This window comes from Mixophyes fleayi, chromosome 2, assembly GCF_038048845.1.
Source record: "Mixophyes fleayi isolate aMixFle1 chromosome 2, aMixFle1.hap1, whole genome shotgun sequence".
NCBI lineage: Eukaryota > Metazoa > Chordata > Amphibia > Anura > Limnodynastidae > Mixophyes > Mixophyes fleayi.
In genome coordinates this window covers 164,118,390-164,135,758 of record NC_134403.1, presented here as the reverse complement: position 1 = coordinate 164,135,758, position 17,369 = coordinate 164,118,390, and the positions used below count along the sequence as shown (strand labels likewise).

At 35.7% G+C, this 17,369-nt stretch overlaps 1 protein-coding gene across 2 annotated transcripts in view; it reads right to left on the bottom strand.

Annotated features, from left to right (window-relative positions):
• ALCAM (activated leukocyte cell adhesion molecule) overlaps window positions 1-17,369 on the bottom strand; it is a 98,968-nt gene that overhangs the window by 38,631 nt on the left and 42,968 nt on the right. For both annotated transcript variants that reach the window (XM_075194906.1, XM_075194905.1), the window contains exons 3-7: window positions 15,392-15,611; window positions 13,439-13,503; window positions 13,247-13,334; window positions 10,338-10,520; window positions 3,233-3,360 (exon numbers count right to left, since the gene is read on the bottom strand). In XM_075194906.1, the coding sequence (XP_075051007.1) occupies window positions 3,233-3,360; window positions 10,338-10,520; window positions 13,247-13,334; window positions 13,439-13,503; window positions 15,392-15,611 (684 nt within the window). The remainder of the gene's footprint in view (window positions 1-3,232; window positions 3,361-10,337; window positions 10,521-13,246; window positions 13,335-13,438; window positions 13,504-15,391; window positions 15,612-17,369) is intronic.

Below are 17,369 nucleotides of genomic sequence, written 5' to 3'. Positions count from 1 at the left end.
CTCTGCTCCACCTTTGTGGTAAATCAGAGTAGACTTCTGGCATTGTTTTCTGCAGACATGTATATCGCTTTCAAAATTGTTGTTCACTTATGCTAACATACGACATGCATTTTAATTCTCAGATTAATGCTAAGGCTTTTGACTAGTGCTGAAATGTATATAATTCAGTTGCTGAAAATAAATGAGCAAGAATGAAATATACGAAGAGAAAGACCAAGAATAAAAATCATCTGAACAGATGTTTAAGATCTACAAAATAAGCAGGGAAGAGAGCTGGTAGGCTCTTGGCTAGAAAGAAAGAGTCCATAGAGCTCAAGCATGGATTAACTATCTTGTAGACTGGAAAGGTAAAAGGATCTCAAATCTGTGTTATATTGCAAACCTTTTCACACTTATTTTTTTCTCGCTTTATGACATTAAAACATGCCCAATCACTCCACGGCCAGATTTCCCTAGGGATAAAGCACTAGGACCCAGATGGATTTCCCAATAATTTTTATGTTATGTTTCAGTCTCATTTCATTTCGCCTATAGTTCAACTATATAATGCTGGTACAGAGCAGGGTAGATTCCCATCAGAAATATTCGTCGTGGATGGTTACCATCCCTAAACCGGGGAAGGATCCACCTGTTTGTCTGAATTATCGGCCGATTGTCAGAATTAAGAAGGGCTAATATTTATGATGAACTTATTGCCAATAGGCTTAACGTCACCATCGCTAGATTGATCCAGATGGATCAGTCAAGCATTGTTAAAGGAAGAGAGAATAATAAACATATTTATTATTATGGAACAAGCTAATAAACAACATCTAGAATTATTAGTCTTTTTCCCTGGATTCCGAAAAGACATTTGATAGACTAGATTGGGGTTATATGAAGCAAATTTTAGTTCGGTTTGGGGATGCAATTTTGAGGCAGATAATATCTGCATATTCTAGGTAATATTCATATTCTATATTTGCAGAGGCAAGAGTGTTCACAAATGGTTTTCTGTCTGATATTTTTTTCATTTTTAATTATTTCAAATGGGATTAGACAGGGATGTCCTCTGTCCCCTTTATTTTTTTTTCTTGCAATAGAACTGTTGGCAGTTAAAAAAATTCATGCTTTTTCCATGTGTCAGGGGATAGTTTTAGTTAATGCCATTCATAAAATGCATTTATTCGCTGATGATGTTCTTTGTTTATTACGAATCTGGAGACCTCGTTATCATTCCTGCAAGCCAAATTGGAAAGATACAGCAAGGTATCTTAGTATAAATGAAATGCTTCTAAATTAGAGAAATTTCAAATTTCGGAAATTAAATGTGTTCATACGTTTGGAAAGGTCCTTATTTGAGCTACTCTAGTATGATGCGTGAGAAGAAGGAGGTCTAGCAATGCCAGATCTGACTAAATACCAGGAGGCGTGCTTTTTATCCCAAATGAGAGACTACTCTCTCCCCCCACAGTTAAAGCCCTGGGTAGACTTGACGAAAAAGGTCATCCCCTCTTTTCCTCGACAGATTTGTTATGGGCTCCTAGGGCTTAGCGAACTCCTGCTTCTAGTCTGCTCCGCTCCACGAGAGACTCTTTGATAGCCTGGGATAAAGTATGGACTGCTACTCAAGATGTTTTGCTACCTACATCTAATATCTCCTTGCTTGCTATAGCTAAAACTTATCCCCGGTCTTAATCTTGCCCAATTGTTTGCAAATTGTGTCTTTACATAGACACAGTTACATAATGAGGAGGGTTTATGTCTTATTCACAAATTAGGTCTCAATTTGACCTACCGGCGTGAGATTTTTTATACATTTCTTCAACTTAGACATTGGATAGAATCACTTGGTCTCCCCCACTCATTGTTCTTCAAGCCACCCCAGTGGTTGTTGGCTAAGATTGACATCGGGTGATAAAAGAGCAAGTATCTCATTTTGGTATAAGCTTCTTCTATCATCTTATGAATATTTAAAATTCCCTTCCCAACTTTCTTGGTAACGAAACTTAGGCCAGGTCTATACCACAGCTCAATGGGAGTCTTTTTTTTCCTCAATGTACTAAATTTAACAGTGTTTAAACTTTAATGAGATGCTCTTTAAACTAATTTATAGGCTCTAACGCTGGTTTAAGTACATAAAATGTTGTCCTCGGTATCAAAATATTGCTGGCGCAAGTATGGGGAAATTGGAGATATTTTTCACATTTTTTGGACATGCCCAGTAATTTAAGCCTTGTGGACCACTTTGTGCGCGTCAAAGCTTTTATTAAAACAGGATTTATCCATTTCACCAGAAGTGACCCTTATTACAGATGTTTCCATCTGGTATTTCTCCTTCCGATCAATACGTTAGTGGCCATATTTTTATCGCTATGCAGGTTGTAATAACCCAGGCATGGAAATCCGATATACTACTTTCCATAAAGAAGATAGTTTCTAAATTACAAGTTAGCTGTAACCTGGAAACATTGGATGCCTCCTATTCTTCCTCTAAGGGATCTGCCCATATGCCGTAGTGTATCTGGCTAGTTTTTATGTCCAATTCAAGTAGATCTATTCAATATAGGGTTCTCATAGAATCAGAAACTTAATTACAACTCTGTACCACATATGTACGTTCAGATTTAAGGCACTTTAGCAATGTTCTTTGAGGTATTCTGCTTCGACTACATATTTGGTACCACAATGTTTGATGTTGTCTATATATTTGACTGATATCTGTTTTCCCATTATGTATTTCGTGCAAGTTTCCTTTAAAAAAATGTATATATATATTTAATTTTTTTATTTTGTGACTTGTGCGTTTTTGCATATGTATAATTCTTGAAAAGTCAATAAAAACTAAGAAAAAAGAAATAAAAGATCTACAAAACAAAAACAATCTGCACTAAAACAAATTCCCAAAGTACTGTACACTTAAATCAAATAACTCAGATTTAAATCCCAATTTACCTCATCACAAATGTTTACCATTTCAATCAAAATCACACTGGTCAGTTACTGGGTTATTTTAGTTTAATTAAAATGTGAAGTCTATGGAAATTATAATGGGCACACTGATCAAAGTAGAAGAATGTCTTTGAAATGTGTGTCTATTTACACCTTGCACATGGGTGATAAACCCATGTTACAAAGCACACTTGGCAGTGCAGATAATTTCCTTTTTTCAAACTGCTAATATGCAAGAAAAGGACATCAAGCAATACAATCTCCATGTCTAGAAGCCATAGGAGCTCTAGAAAACACTTACTGGAAGGTAAAACAAAAATTCTTCTGGGGGTGGATTGCCATTTCCGATACATTTCAGTGTGATGTTATCTCCTTCTTTTACAGTTTTTTTGGGGGACTGAACATGAATTGTCACTTTCTCTGTGGGGTCTATGAAAAAGATGAACATGTTAGAACAATTTTATGAAGTACACAATCACGTTGTACATAATATACAATTTAAACAAACGAATTATCCCGAATTTGCACATTAATCAGGGAAAGGTAATTACTTTACCTTTAATCCAAGGATAAAAGCTATATTAATGTGTACTTTCTATACAATTTCAGAACTGGGAAGAAAACAAAATGTTTGAACAATATGAAAATAGACATCCCTACTTCTAAAATACTGTATGCACAAATATGAAAACATAAAACAGTAAATTGGAACTGCACCGAACTTGGAACCAAACTGTTTTATGCATGTTATTGATTGAATTAATTCTGCACTACAATGACAAGACCAACTTGTACAAGTGTGATGTGTCTTTTGCAATATGAACTGGAAACTTTTGTTTTTAATTTTTTTTTTTTTTTTTAAAGTTTAGGAGCATGAAACAAGGAAAATGGTTAACAATACCTATAGTTACTTCTTAATCTCAGAAATGTACCCCAAATGTCAAATCAAGTTATTGGGTTTATTAACAAAGTACAATGGAATAGTTTGATGAGTAAACCGTGCATGTACAGGAACTATGTGATTTGATGCGCTTTTCCTGTGTTTTGATGCGATGATACACACATTAAAAAGTACATATGCTCTTAATGTGGTTATCATGCTTTCAGCAGCACTCGATTCAATTAGTGGAGTCTTGCTGAATGCACAAAACGCATTTTCATATGCTTGTCACGTTTTGAGCAGGATGTCAAATCAGTGAGCTGAATGAAGCCCTGTCTTACACTTCTTTTTTGCATTTAATTTTGTGCAAATTAATGTTTCTAACACACCCTCTAGATGAAAAAGTTAATACACCCCATTTATTTCAAAATCAGAGTCTCAACTGCATTTCCCTCTCTGCCTTAAGCTTAAATGTTTCAAAATGACTGCACCAGATTTCCAGTTACTGCGGAACGAAGGCCAGTTAAATGCAATATTCAATGGCCACATCCTTAAATGTGACATTTAAAAGCATGCATTTGCAAAGGAGTTACATCAGCAAACTGGAAACTGCATGCAATCAGGTATGTTTCCCTGCAGTTCAATAGACACAAACTTGAGAGATAAATTATGTGAAATGGGTTGTACTGCGTAAAATTATTCAACATCTCCATAGAAGTAATCATTTCTGATTTTTTTCTTTTTTTAAAAATCTCTTGATTTTTATTTTTACATACAGATCCAGTACACTATTCAGAATACTAAACATACATGTACTATGAAGAAAAAACCTAAGCCAGATTCTAACGTATTGCAGCAATATAATAACCAAGGTCACCAGTGGTCGAAGAATAATAATGAATAATAATAATGAAATAAAAAAACTATATGCTTCAGAGATATGGAGATTTACTAGATCAGCCATGTATGATCTTGGCTTTAAAAAAAACAAAAAAAAAACCCTGAAAGCTATTGCGAATGCAATCTCAGCCAGTAGAATTGTTATATAGGTACCAAAGACAGAGATGCATTTGGACATATTTCTATTTAGATATGCTGTAATCTTCATGGAGGTCGAATGCCAAATTCATATGCATTCAAATCTGGGAGACAAATATGTAAAGGTATTTGTCATTGGTAAGCCTAGTAACAAGAAACAAAGTTTCCTTGTCATTGGGGTTTAATGCTATTGTTTAAAAGGGAGGATAGGTCATCCCAAAATACCAAAATCTTGGGGCAGGTGTACCACACGTAAAGAAAGGAGCCAGTATTCCCATAGCTTATCCTGCATAATATACATCACTTCTTGCACATTCTGTGGAGTGAGGCAAGAACCAAATATCACCTATAATATACTAAGCAATAGTTTTTTTGATATTTGAGCTGAGATTGAGGATTTAAAATTTTTATCCCAAATTGTGGACCAAGAGTCCACACCTGGCTGCCCAAGTCAGCCTGCATGCTAAGTTCGTATTTAGGGATAGTAGCTTGTCTGACTACTTGTAATCCATTACAGACAGTACATACACTAGATGGACAAAAGTATTTGGCCACACCTGTTAATTATTGAATTGAGGTGTTTCAATCAGACCCATTGCCAGAGGTGTATAAAATCAAGCACCTAGCAATGCAGTCTCCATTTGTGATACAAAATGGGTCGCTCTGAAACGTCAGTGACTTCAAGCATGTCACTATGATAGGATGCCACCTTTGCAATAAGACTGTTCGTGAAATTTCATCCCTGCTGGATATTCCACGGTCAACTCTAAGTGATATTATTAGAAAGTGGAAGCGCATGGTGCGCAAAACTCTGCTTATTCCATAGCTGAAGAGTTCTGAACTTCCATTGGCATTAGCGTAAGCAAAAAATTGTGCGGCGGGAGCTTAATGGAATGGGTTTCCATATCCGAGCAGCTGCGTGCAAGCCTCACATCACCAAGACCAATCCAATGCCAAGTGTCAGATGGAGTGGTGTAAAGCACACAGACACTAGACTGTGGAGCAGAGGAAACGTGTTCTGTGGAGTGACTAATCACGCTCCTCTGTTTGGCAGTCAGATGGGCGAGTCTGGGTTTGTCGGATGTCGGGAGAACATTACCTGTCTGACCGCATTATGCCAACTGTGAAGTTTGGTGGAGGAGGGATAATGGTATGGGGCTCTTTTTCAGGGTTTGGGCTAGGCCCCCTAATCTCCAGTGAAGGTCAATCTTAATGCTTCAGTATACCAAGTCATTTTGGACAAGGCTATGCTTCCAACTTTGTGGCAACAGTTTGGGGAAGGTCCTTTTCTATTCCAACATGGCTGTGCCGCAGTGCACAAAGCAAGGACTACAAAGAGATGGTTTGATGAGTTTGGTGTTGAAGAAGTTGATTGGCCTGCACAGAGCCCTGACCTTAACCCAATTGAACACCTTTGGGATGAAATGGAATGGAGATTGTGACACAGGCCTTCTTGTCCAACATCAGTGCCTGACCTCATAAATGCTCTACAGAATGAATGGGCACAAATTCCTACAGAAACACGTCAACATCTTGTGGAAAGCCTTCCAAGAAGAGTGGAAGCTGTTATCGCTGCAAAAAGGGGGACCAACTCCATATTAAAATATATGTATTTGAATACAATGTCATTACAGTCCCTGTTGGTGTAATGGTCAAAGGTCCGAATACTTTTGTCCATATAGTGTAGCATTTCTTTTCTTAAGGGACTCTGATAGCAAATCACCTTGGACTATGATAGTAAATAACCTTTTGTAATATCCTTCTGTGGGAGAGAGATATCACAATGTTTAGGTTAGAAAAACTTAAAGGGTCTGTCGTCTAGGACCTCATTGTTTTGGTAAAGTGTTTAAGAAGCTGAATGACTACTCTTCCAGGAACGTCTACAATCAATATATCCTTGCTTTACCATGTAAGGAAATATTGGGGTGTGTTAAATGGAGAACTCAGTCGCTCCTTATGGGAGTGAGAGAGACTATATTTGGACCAGAAAGATTCAGTCTGCAAAGCAGGTGGAGAAACTCAGAAAGAGTTCTGCTACTGCTCACATTGCCATGTTCAGGCTTGTAGGTTAAAAAGAGAAGTCTCATTTATGTTTGATGTTGTCACGCATAATTTTAGTGACTTCTTTCACATCTATGAGGATGTATCTTAGCCCCACATATGTACATGGGGGGGTGTAGAATATCTAGAACAGGTAGACTGCGAACCCCAAAAGCTGGGGAAAGCCAGATAACCCAAATTATTAAGCACCTCAGTGCATTAATGTCCTCCACGTTTGGCTACCAAACCCCCCACATTTGTCACACTTCTGGCGTTCTTGTGCTATGTCTGACAATCTATGCAATATTACTTGCTACATATTGCTGGTAGTTGCATTAAGGCAAGAAATCAGAAACATTAAAATACTATGGAGGTTACAGTCTCATAGGAAGTCAGCTTAGGAATATCAGTTAATTCTTTAATTCGGCCTGGAACAGGTCAAATTCTGCAATGCTGTTGCTTTAAGCTGTGTGCATCATTTTGGTCTGAGTCATAATATATCATATAAATATCTAGTGCAATAGCTATAACACTTTAAAGCCTTTTTGTGTACCTTTGAAAATGTACTGAACAAATACACTTGCAGCTTAAAGTACTCCTCTCAGCCATTCAATTGTTGGTGAAACCATAAATACTGTATTATAAATTTCAGATGACCTTAACCCGAGAATACATTAATCAATATTATATCAATACTGCATAAAATTGTATTTGACCTTTACCCAGCTCACATGAAAGGCTGTCTTCTATCCACTGAAATGGAAAGTCTTCAAATTGGCAATAGAGCATTGCCTCTGTGTGTTATGGGAAATGACAAATAATGTAATTTGTCAAAAAATGTGCTGTATTAACTTTACTGAAAGTTTCCTCAAACAATGCAACCACCAACCAGCCAAAAAAATGGTTTACACAAATTACAGTAGTTTGTAATAGGGCAGCAATAGTAAAAATCAGAGGGAATACACCACTGTAGTGCAAAAGGTATATATCTGTGGTCTCCAGCACAGAAGGTTTAATTAAGTCATATATTTAAAGGGGAAAAGTGGAAAACTTTTATCCCTTAATGACCAGTTCTATTTTTACATAAAAGTGAGGTGCCGAGCTTTTACTTTTTTCTAAGCAAACGTTATATTTATTTAGAGGCAAATAGGTCTTTCATTTGGTAGCATGCTGCAGCAAATAACATTTTAATGTAATTATACTATAGAAGAAAACGTAGAAAAAAAATATGGGAAAAAATAAAACACTTTTTCAATAATTTGACAAAGTAAAAATATGTTAACAGGGGCTTAATTTGTGTTGGAACTGCATTGCACACACGTTGCCAAGACCAAAATTAGATGGAGAACCCTGAGTATGCACTGCACCGATCTGTAACTACAGGCAGAGCCAGATTTTTAAGCTAAAAACCCTAAACCCAGAGGGATTAAATGGGGCTTTGGATTTTTTTGAAGACTAATATTTTAGCTATTCATGATATAACTAAATAAGGTCTCTATATATCTAGTATTCCCTTGCGGTTCATTCAATTTCCTATATGTAGTAGGTCCTTTACTCTGATGGAGTGAATTATACACTATATAGATATATTTAGTTAGATATTTCAATTCAGTAATCTAGAGATACCCATTGTCTTATAAAGATTATATATATGGTTAATGAGTTTTTTATATACAAATGCCCTTCTCTCCGCTGATTTAAAATTTATATTTCTATTTTAAATTTATTTTATTTTTCATGTATTAATAAGGTCCAACTCTAGACGAGTATTTGTTTGCACTGTTCCAACTGGTGTAACGTATGTAATCAATCAATCTCTAATTAGAGATTTGAATCTCCACCCCCTTTCCTTTTACAAAAAAAGGGATGAGGACTAAGAACCTATACTTACCTTTTGGCTTGAGAAAGTCTCATTCAGAGACGAAACACGTTGCTTATTGTTGTGGAGCATATCACCGCTTATTACTTGGAGTTTGAACACATATCCGATACACGGACCTAATTTGTGAGGGACCTGACAATTTGGTTCCCTGTTTCTGCCCGGGCAGATTTCTTCAGCACACACCACCATGTGCTGACAGCCGTACGCTGTAGAGAGCTGCTATATACGATTAAGGGGACATCGCTTCTCAGGATATTGTGGACATTCAACAGCCTACAGCTGTAACAACATTCAATCCGGAGAGTTGTGAACTGAGCTGAGATTAGAGGATCGTGAGTACCGCTGGTTTTCGCTATCCCTATCTATTGCTGGACACTTGAATTGAACTCTATACTCCGGTTATTGATTCTAGTACCCATTATCATCGTTCTACCATGCTCTCAATTTTTATCCATATACATATGTGACTGTGGCTTTGGTTTGCATATTAATGCAGCCCAATAATTATTTATGTGTTCAATTGGCTAGTTGATTGCGGTTTTTTACACATACCATTAGGAGTATTATCTCCTTATTTTATCATATTGCTGGATTTTAATACATGTATGTGCATTATTAAATGTTTGAAGTACTTATCTATTCTGCCCTGGTTTTTGATATTTTTTATCATTTACATCATTTATTCCAGAGTGTCATTTAGCGCTGTTATCCTTTGTTCCATTGATTAGAGCCGTTTTAAGCAGCATGCAATCAGAGTCGGCGGTATTTTTTGTGTATTGCATAATTTGTCTATAATGCATTAATGAAGTGCACTCATTAGAAACAGAGCATTCAGTGTATTCAGTGACACTGGCCCCAAGACATGGCCCCCTAGGTTGTCACCGATAGTGGGAATTCAGTGAGCTCAGGAATCTGAAATATTTTACAAAAATCTGCTGTCTTAAATGCCTGTTGTAATTATACTGTGAAAGTAAATTAAGTACAATTACCTTATTCTTAACATTTGGCTTACTAAATTTATTTTGAACCTGCTGACATTTAATAATATTCATCTTGCAGAGCTTTACCTAGATTCTAAAATCTACTTGTAATCTTCTAATCGCCACCAAAATCATACTGTCAGAGTATTCTCATACAGGAATAAAATTAACAAAACAAGATTTTGGGCAGGGGTATAGCAAAAGCAATACTGGCATTTGGGTGACAGTCCAAACCTTACTATAAAACTTTTCATATAGTTTGTACAGAGAAAGAATATTAAGCTTGGGTGTGTTTAACTCCCAAAGCATTAACAATGCTTATTGTACTGCAAATAATTGAATAGGAGGGAACAATGCTAAAAGTTGATCACTTGCTGCAGTAATAAATGTAACTCTATAGAAAAACTGTGCTCTCACATTAGAAGTACAAAATCACTTTATTGTTTATGAAAATGAATACACCTACTGAGCTACATAATGTATTTGCCTGTGTTTTCCTTCAGCCAACATGTATTAGCTCTGAAGCTTATTTCCCAATTTTACATGTTTATAACCCACCTCCCACCAAAATGTATTTGTCACTTACAGTAAATGTCGAAGACAGCTGGATCAGACTTCATTATTGCCAGACCATCTGGCATATAGTAAGTCACTGCACATGAAAAGTCTGCATTTATGTCATCTTTTGTTGACATGTACTGAAGAGTTGAACGCATATTATGAAGGCCACTTGTTGCATTTTTCTCTTTTGACGGTTCTATCGAAACAACTACACAGAAAGAAAAAAAAAAACAGATGCTAAATCTAGAAAAATATTAACATTAGTAAGACTTAAAACTTCAAATTTGTGAGATCAATCAAGGAGTTTGTAAATTAACCTTAAAAAAATGTTACTTTCCATTTGCTGTCAAACTACATCTATCAAAATACTCGGCTGAAGACCATACATTGTTTCCACAACAAAAGTTGGAAAGCTGCGTAGTACCTAATCTGGTCTGGTTAAAAGTTAAGTAGCCAAATGAAACCATTCCTCTAGCAATGTATTTTGGCGCTGGCCACAAATGGAGAAGTTATCATATAGTTAGAATTTAAACTGAATCTGTTATCAATACGGTCATGAAATTATACACCCTATTAAAATCCATAGAAAAGTAAATAACAAAACACGTATGTACTGGCCTGTATACAAATACTTTAAAGACCCCGAATTCTATTTTGCAAAGATAGACCCCTTTCCTGTAATACTGTGTACACTAGGGGGTAAATGTATCAAAGTCCGATTTTTTCATCTCGCGGGAGATCGGCGTCTTTGCAGCTAAAATTTAAAGGGGCGATGGCTTGTAAAGGCAAATTTACCCCTAGGTCTCATTTGCTGACTCATCAGTTTATTATCTGTAGTGTTAAAAACTATTCTCACTACGGAGTTGGGCTTGTGATGTGCCAATGGTGACTGATGTAGACAGAAGACTGCATATGCACAATCCACAGTAGAAGGAGGGTCTGCAGGTAAAGTTAGTGCTAGTAACCCCTCCTATTGATTGTATATCCAACCAACAGCTATGCATAAGGTAAAAACAATCTTTTGAAACTAAAACCTTTAACAGCACACAACTCACATTCATAGTTGTATGACTAATTCCACCTTGTTTGCATAAAATATACATATGTCCTTCATTAAGGTCTTTGTTCATGTTTGTTCAATAAAATTATTTATGCCCGGAACAGGGACAGGAAACTCTACCAGTCCTCAGTTCCCTATGTAGAGCTATAGTTAGAAATACTGGTAATATGACATCTGTATAGACATCAGGTAAACAAAAGGTTGTAATATAGAGGATTGTTTATAAATGTCAAATACAATTGATGAGGGAGCAACAACGTAAAAATGTGAGCTAATTTACATAACACATTAATTTATATCTGTCTTCTCATGCCCGCAGGGTTTCCTATATCCTCCAGAATCTATAGCTTTCTTAGAACTACAACTTCCTAAAGTCAACATAACCTTACCAAAGCAACAATCAAATATAGCGGAGGAAAAAATCACATTAGAGCATGGCATCATCAGTATGGCAGCATGAAATATACATGTGGTGTTCCCTGTTCCGCACTGTTAGAAATTAACTTTTTTATATATGTGTTCTATACATTAACTGGGCACCATACTATGTTTATACAAATATTGTGTGTACTATTAAGAATTATAACCTTTTTGTAGCGAGTATATAAAGAAATACATTTCAAATATACAGTTCATATCTCAGCCCAAACATAAAAAGTCCATATAAACGATGCTCTGTGGTTTCCTTATTTGAAAAAGACCTATGGGTTGAAACGCATTGGCTATACCACTCCAGAACACTTAAGGACCTTCTCCCTGCTGACCTTGCACTACAGCTGCTTCTTGGACCCTTAAAAAAACGCTTAATGCAAATAAGACCTGCAAGTTCTAGAAAAAGAAGCCTTCCTCTGAAGTTTACCCATAAACGGAGACTGATGCACTTCTCTTCATTAATAGAGTAAGCAGATTCACCTAAGGGGTGTCTCCCGAAGATTGTTATCACTAAAGGTGTTAAATATATGTGGTAATTTATATATATGTGGTAATTTATTTGAGCAATAAGTGTATTTACAAAGAAGGTGTTGGTTGAACACCAATTTAAGTCTTTTCACTTTGATCTTGGTGTAACATTTATTTTTTGCAATACCTTGTTGTTTAAATTCTACTCTGTATAAAGTTCTCTCTTTTTCATATATGAAATTTTCATCACATGTGAATATTGTTTATAAGACATCTTTCCTCCAAGGAAAGAAACCACATAGCATCATTTATATGGACTTTTTATGTTTTGACAGAGATATGTATATTCAAAATATATTTCTTTCTATACTTCCTGCAAAAATGGAATATAATTTTTAATAGTACAAAGCATAAAAAAGGATTAACTTTGCACCTGGGCAAAACCATGTTGCATTGGAGGGAGAAGTGAATTTAATATGCGAGGACAGATTTATAATTGGGGTAGGGCATGTCCTAGATCAACTTTAAATATCAGTGTAAAAATAAAGCTATCAAGTATTTGTGTGCTAGATTAAAAAACAGACAGAATTTAGCTTATGTGCAAAGTAATAAACTAATTTGCACCCCTTGCATTGTAACATAGTTTGTCCCAGAGAACATTTACTCCTTTTTTATGCCTTACTGTCCTTAATAACTCAGGTCCTTCAACAACAACCAATTCACAAAACCACTTATATGCAAAATTTCTTCAGGAACCATATAATATGTTCATCATTCTATACAGTACAGTGGACTTTCATAAACTTCTATAAATAGAATACACTTTGTTACCTATAGTTCAAGTTTACACCTTACAACAACTATTATAGTTCTGCGCTATGAGCTTGTCTCTAACAATCGTGTCAACAAATACAAAATACAACACATATAAAATATAAAAAAATAAAAGCTATTTGGTTTAATAAAGATCATACCTCCATCAATTGGCAAAAGGACTTGGCCATTTCTATACCAAGTAATATTGCCATCTGGATAGCTGTCGTTAGCAACGCAATCTCCAACCTGCAAATACAAACATAAAAATACACAAAGTTGTCAATATATACATGAGAAAAGAAAAGAAAAGTAACTTTATATCCATATCAGAATTTTTTTTATTTACTTACCATGTTTAGATTTCCCGTTTCCATAAATGTTGGCTGGTTAATAATTTCAGGTTTGGAAGGTGGCTCTATAAGAAAGAAAAGCATAAGCTTTTAATATTATTGATCGTGCTTTTAACAAAGGAAACGTGGAAAACAATTTACTAGGATAAATCACTATTTGAAAAATTTCCTATGGGCTATTCTTCCCCATTAAGTTGTTTAGCAGGGTTCATAACAGTGACTATAGAAGCACTCAAGGATCATATTCATGTGTGTGTACATATATATATGTATATATATATATATATATATATATATAGCCAAGCAGCATAATTTTATTTTCTATATCCTTCTTGCTTTTAGAAGCTTCTGAACAAAGAACAAATCTGGTATCTGTAGTTAATTTAGACCAATAGTTACAAGTAATTAGATACAGATGGTATGTTAAAACTATGTGGCTGCTAATACTATGAAAAAATATATCAGACATATTAGGAGCTACAAAAAATGTGTGCATGTGGGCCACCAGTTGGACAGCTTTCATTTAGGTAAACATATCAATGTGTCAGCCTCATTAAATACAATTACATATTAAAGAGAACTTCAATTAAAAAAAAGAAAGTTCTGATTATTGCTTGACACACTAGATGTAAGACTGGGGGGGTAAACCTGGCGAGAGGAGCCATAATGTTTATCTTTAACAGTCCACGGAGACATCGAGCAAAGATTTTTCTCAAATCACTGCTAATTTCCCCTCGTGTCTCATTGGGGTGCAAGCAAAAAATGAGCGGAGACTCTGTGCCATATTGGCCGGCAATGTGCACTGTTGGTCATCTCAGTGATGTCCGGTGGCACATCGCCAGCAATTGGATTCCCCCTCAGAAGTCTTGTAACTTAATAATTAAATGCATTACATTCTGTCTTCCATATGTGCCAGTTTATGAAATCTTTGGACATAATTGAACTATGCTCAAAGTTAAATTTTCATTTATGTCCATGGAAGTAAAATCCACAAATCTACAGACAGCATTCAGTTTACCCAGGGCTGGATTAAGGGAATAGAGGCCCCTGGGCTAAGGGGGCCTCCATTCCCCCGTAAGGCCCCCCTGTGACCTTGAGACTCAGTCTCACTCTCACGAGATCTCCTCTGTAAGGAGATTACTGAGCGCCGTGGAAGGACTACAGGGACAGGCTCAGCAGCATTGATCGTGCCGTGGGCGCCCCCGCTCTTGCACGATCAATAACGCTGCTGAGCACTTTCAAGGGCCCCCTGGATGCCCGAGGCCCCTGGGCTGCAGCCCAGTTAGACCTCTGGTTAATCCGGCCCTGAGGTTACCTAGAACATTTAACACTATTTCAGACATATGTAGATCAGCAATTCTAAATTAGATACAATGAAATGGATTTAGTGTATTTTAGTGTCCATGCATAGGTTTACTTACTCAAATATTAACAGTTATTACCATTTTTTTATTACAATGAGTGAGAAATAGAAAAAACGTACTCTAAATTCTGTGTGAAAGAAACTATATGGAAAAAGTTAATCCAGTAATTCATTTTTAATATTTACGACAAATCGTTTTTTACCTGGATTAGAACTGCCAACAGAATACAGAAAAGTGCCTTATGCATTAGTGCTAAATGCTGTTTAATGTATATTTTAAAAAGAAAAAACTATTACACATTGATAACAAGTGAATATGATGAAAAACCGTTTATTGAAATGTTCAGTTTTGTGATGGAAAAAAACTACTTTTTCCCAGCACACAATTGGCTTTTTAAACAATGGTACACTAATGTATATAAAAAAACGTCAAACCAGCAGCTAATTATAAGTATGATTCAGAGTTTTCCATTGCTTGACAGCAAGTGATGATATAGAACAAAATGTTCCTTTTTTTAATTAAGCTACCTGGAAAAAATGTCCCCTAGACACACAATCATAAATTTTGTGTAATGGTAGAGTGTACTTACTGAAAACTTTGATTAGGGTCGGCTCTTCAAAAACATTTTCTGCCGTTATGAGCATGCATACAAATCTCTTTTCGTCACTGATCCTTGCATTTGAGATAGACAATGTGTAGTTTTCTGACAGGTTCAGGCGGCCATTGTATTCCGGTACATCATCAAAATTGAAGTTGTTTTTCACTGCAGACCTAGTAGCTACAAACACTGCAGTACCATCAGGCTTTTCCTAAACACACACAATTTCAGATATTATAGCTTCAGATCTTTAGCTATTTTATATATCTGTAAACTTGTCATTGCATGCCAATATAAAAACCGGTACATCCAAGATAGCTAAAACAAACTGCTGTTAGTTAAAGGGAGACTTTTGAGTATTAACAAATATAAAAGGGGTATTATTAGACATTAGTGTGTCATTATGTCATGCTACACAAGACACAAGAATTTATAGGAGTAACGTCTTAAAAGAAGGTGAAATTATATAATAAAAGGATGATGTGATGTATATCTGGATTTAATTGAAAATAGTCGATCAAGATTTTCTGTTTTTTCCCTGTCATAATGTCTTCAAGATTATGGTTCAATTAATATTTTATTACAGCATGTTATGAATATATTAATTATACATGAAAGGTGTATCAGCAGTTGTATCACAACATCACAAACGTTTGGAACCACTGATTTGGAGAGAAATTAAGAATATATTGCCTTTAAAGTAGTTGATTAAATAGGTTTGAGGGGTAAATATGATTATATTGAGCAATCCAATAATTATCAATACAATGATTAACAGTACTGGAATTTATAATTACTTTTAAAAGGTTACACTGCTTTCATGGCACACATTTCCTAATAAGCACATACTCATTTGCATTATAAATAATGCTTACAATTATGCACAATATACAAATGCATAAAAATACAGCCTTGATCTTTTAAAGATTTTTTTTATTTTGTAAAATGATGATCACTTGCAGGTGCTGGCAACCTTTACTCCCGCTCACAGAGTACCACCATAGTACTAGTGCGGAACTGGTAAGATGTATACCATACTGCAATTATCTGTCTAATCAGAATGTACAAGGGATTGCGAGTAGAGGACTCTGCATCTATATATTGATCAAAACAACAGATCTGTGGAGCATAGCCCAATCAATATGCAAAAGGATCAGTGTCAAGATTCCCAACTGCAGCATGTAAATCAAAGAAATGACTGATAATAGCCTGAACAACGGAGTGCACATACCATGCAAGATGAAATCATGCTATTCCGTATGACATCCCATCATGTTTGGATCAGTAAGCAGAGTAAAAAGAGAAAAGGGCAAGGAAAACGATCCTACATACCCCCAATAACACTCCTGATTCCTATCCTTCAGAATGTCATTTACATATTATCAGCCACTACATATAAAAGCTATCAAAACACTACATGCAGACTCACAGAGCTCAGTTCCTTTACACGCACTATATCAATATATTTACACTTGAGTAAACTATGCTATGTCCAGAACATGCAGGAATGTCTAAACACTGTCTAGGATTGCCCACTCTGCAAATCTGAAAAGTAGACAATGTTATCTGCTTCTTTTAAGATTTGTGGTTTCACCATTAAAAAGTCCAGCCTTGAGATTTTTGAACATAATTAATCTAAAGATGGTATAAAGACATCATGAGTAATGTTTCCAGTTAAGACACACATTCTAGCAATTATGAAGACAAAGCACAAGAATAATGTATTCACACAACTTAAAACAGTAGTCTCTTCACTGCTGGCTTGAATTATTTGAAGGACAACAGTGTTCAGAAAATATTGAACTCTCCATAACCATTTTTTGTGTCAATCCACATCAAATCAACACAGGATTTCAAACTGACCTTTTCATATTGTAATGAAATTTGGTATAATAATAAATGTTGTCATGGGTGTAAAGAAAACCCCCAAATCTTAGGCTGATATGTGCACCGGTTTTGAAGTTATATA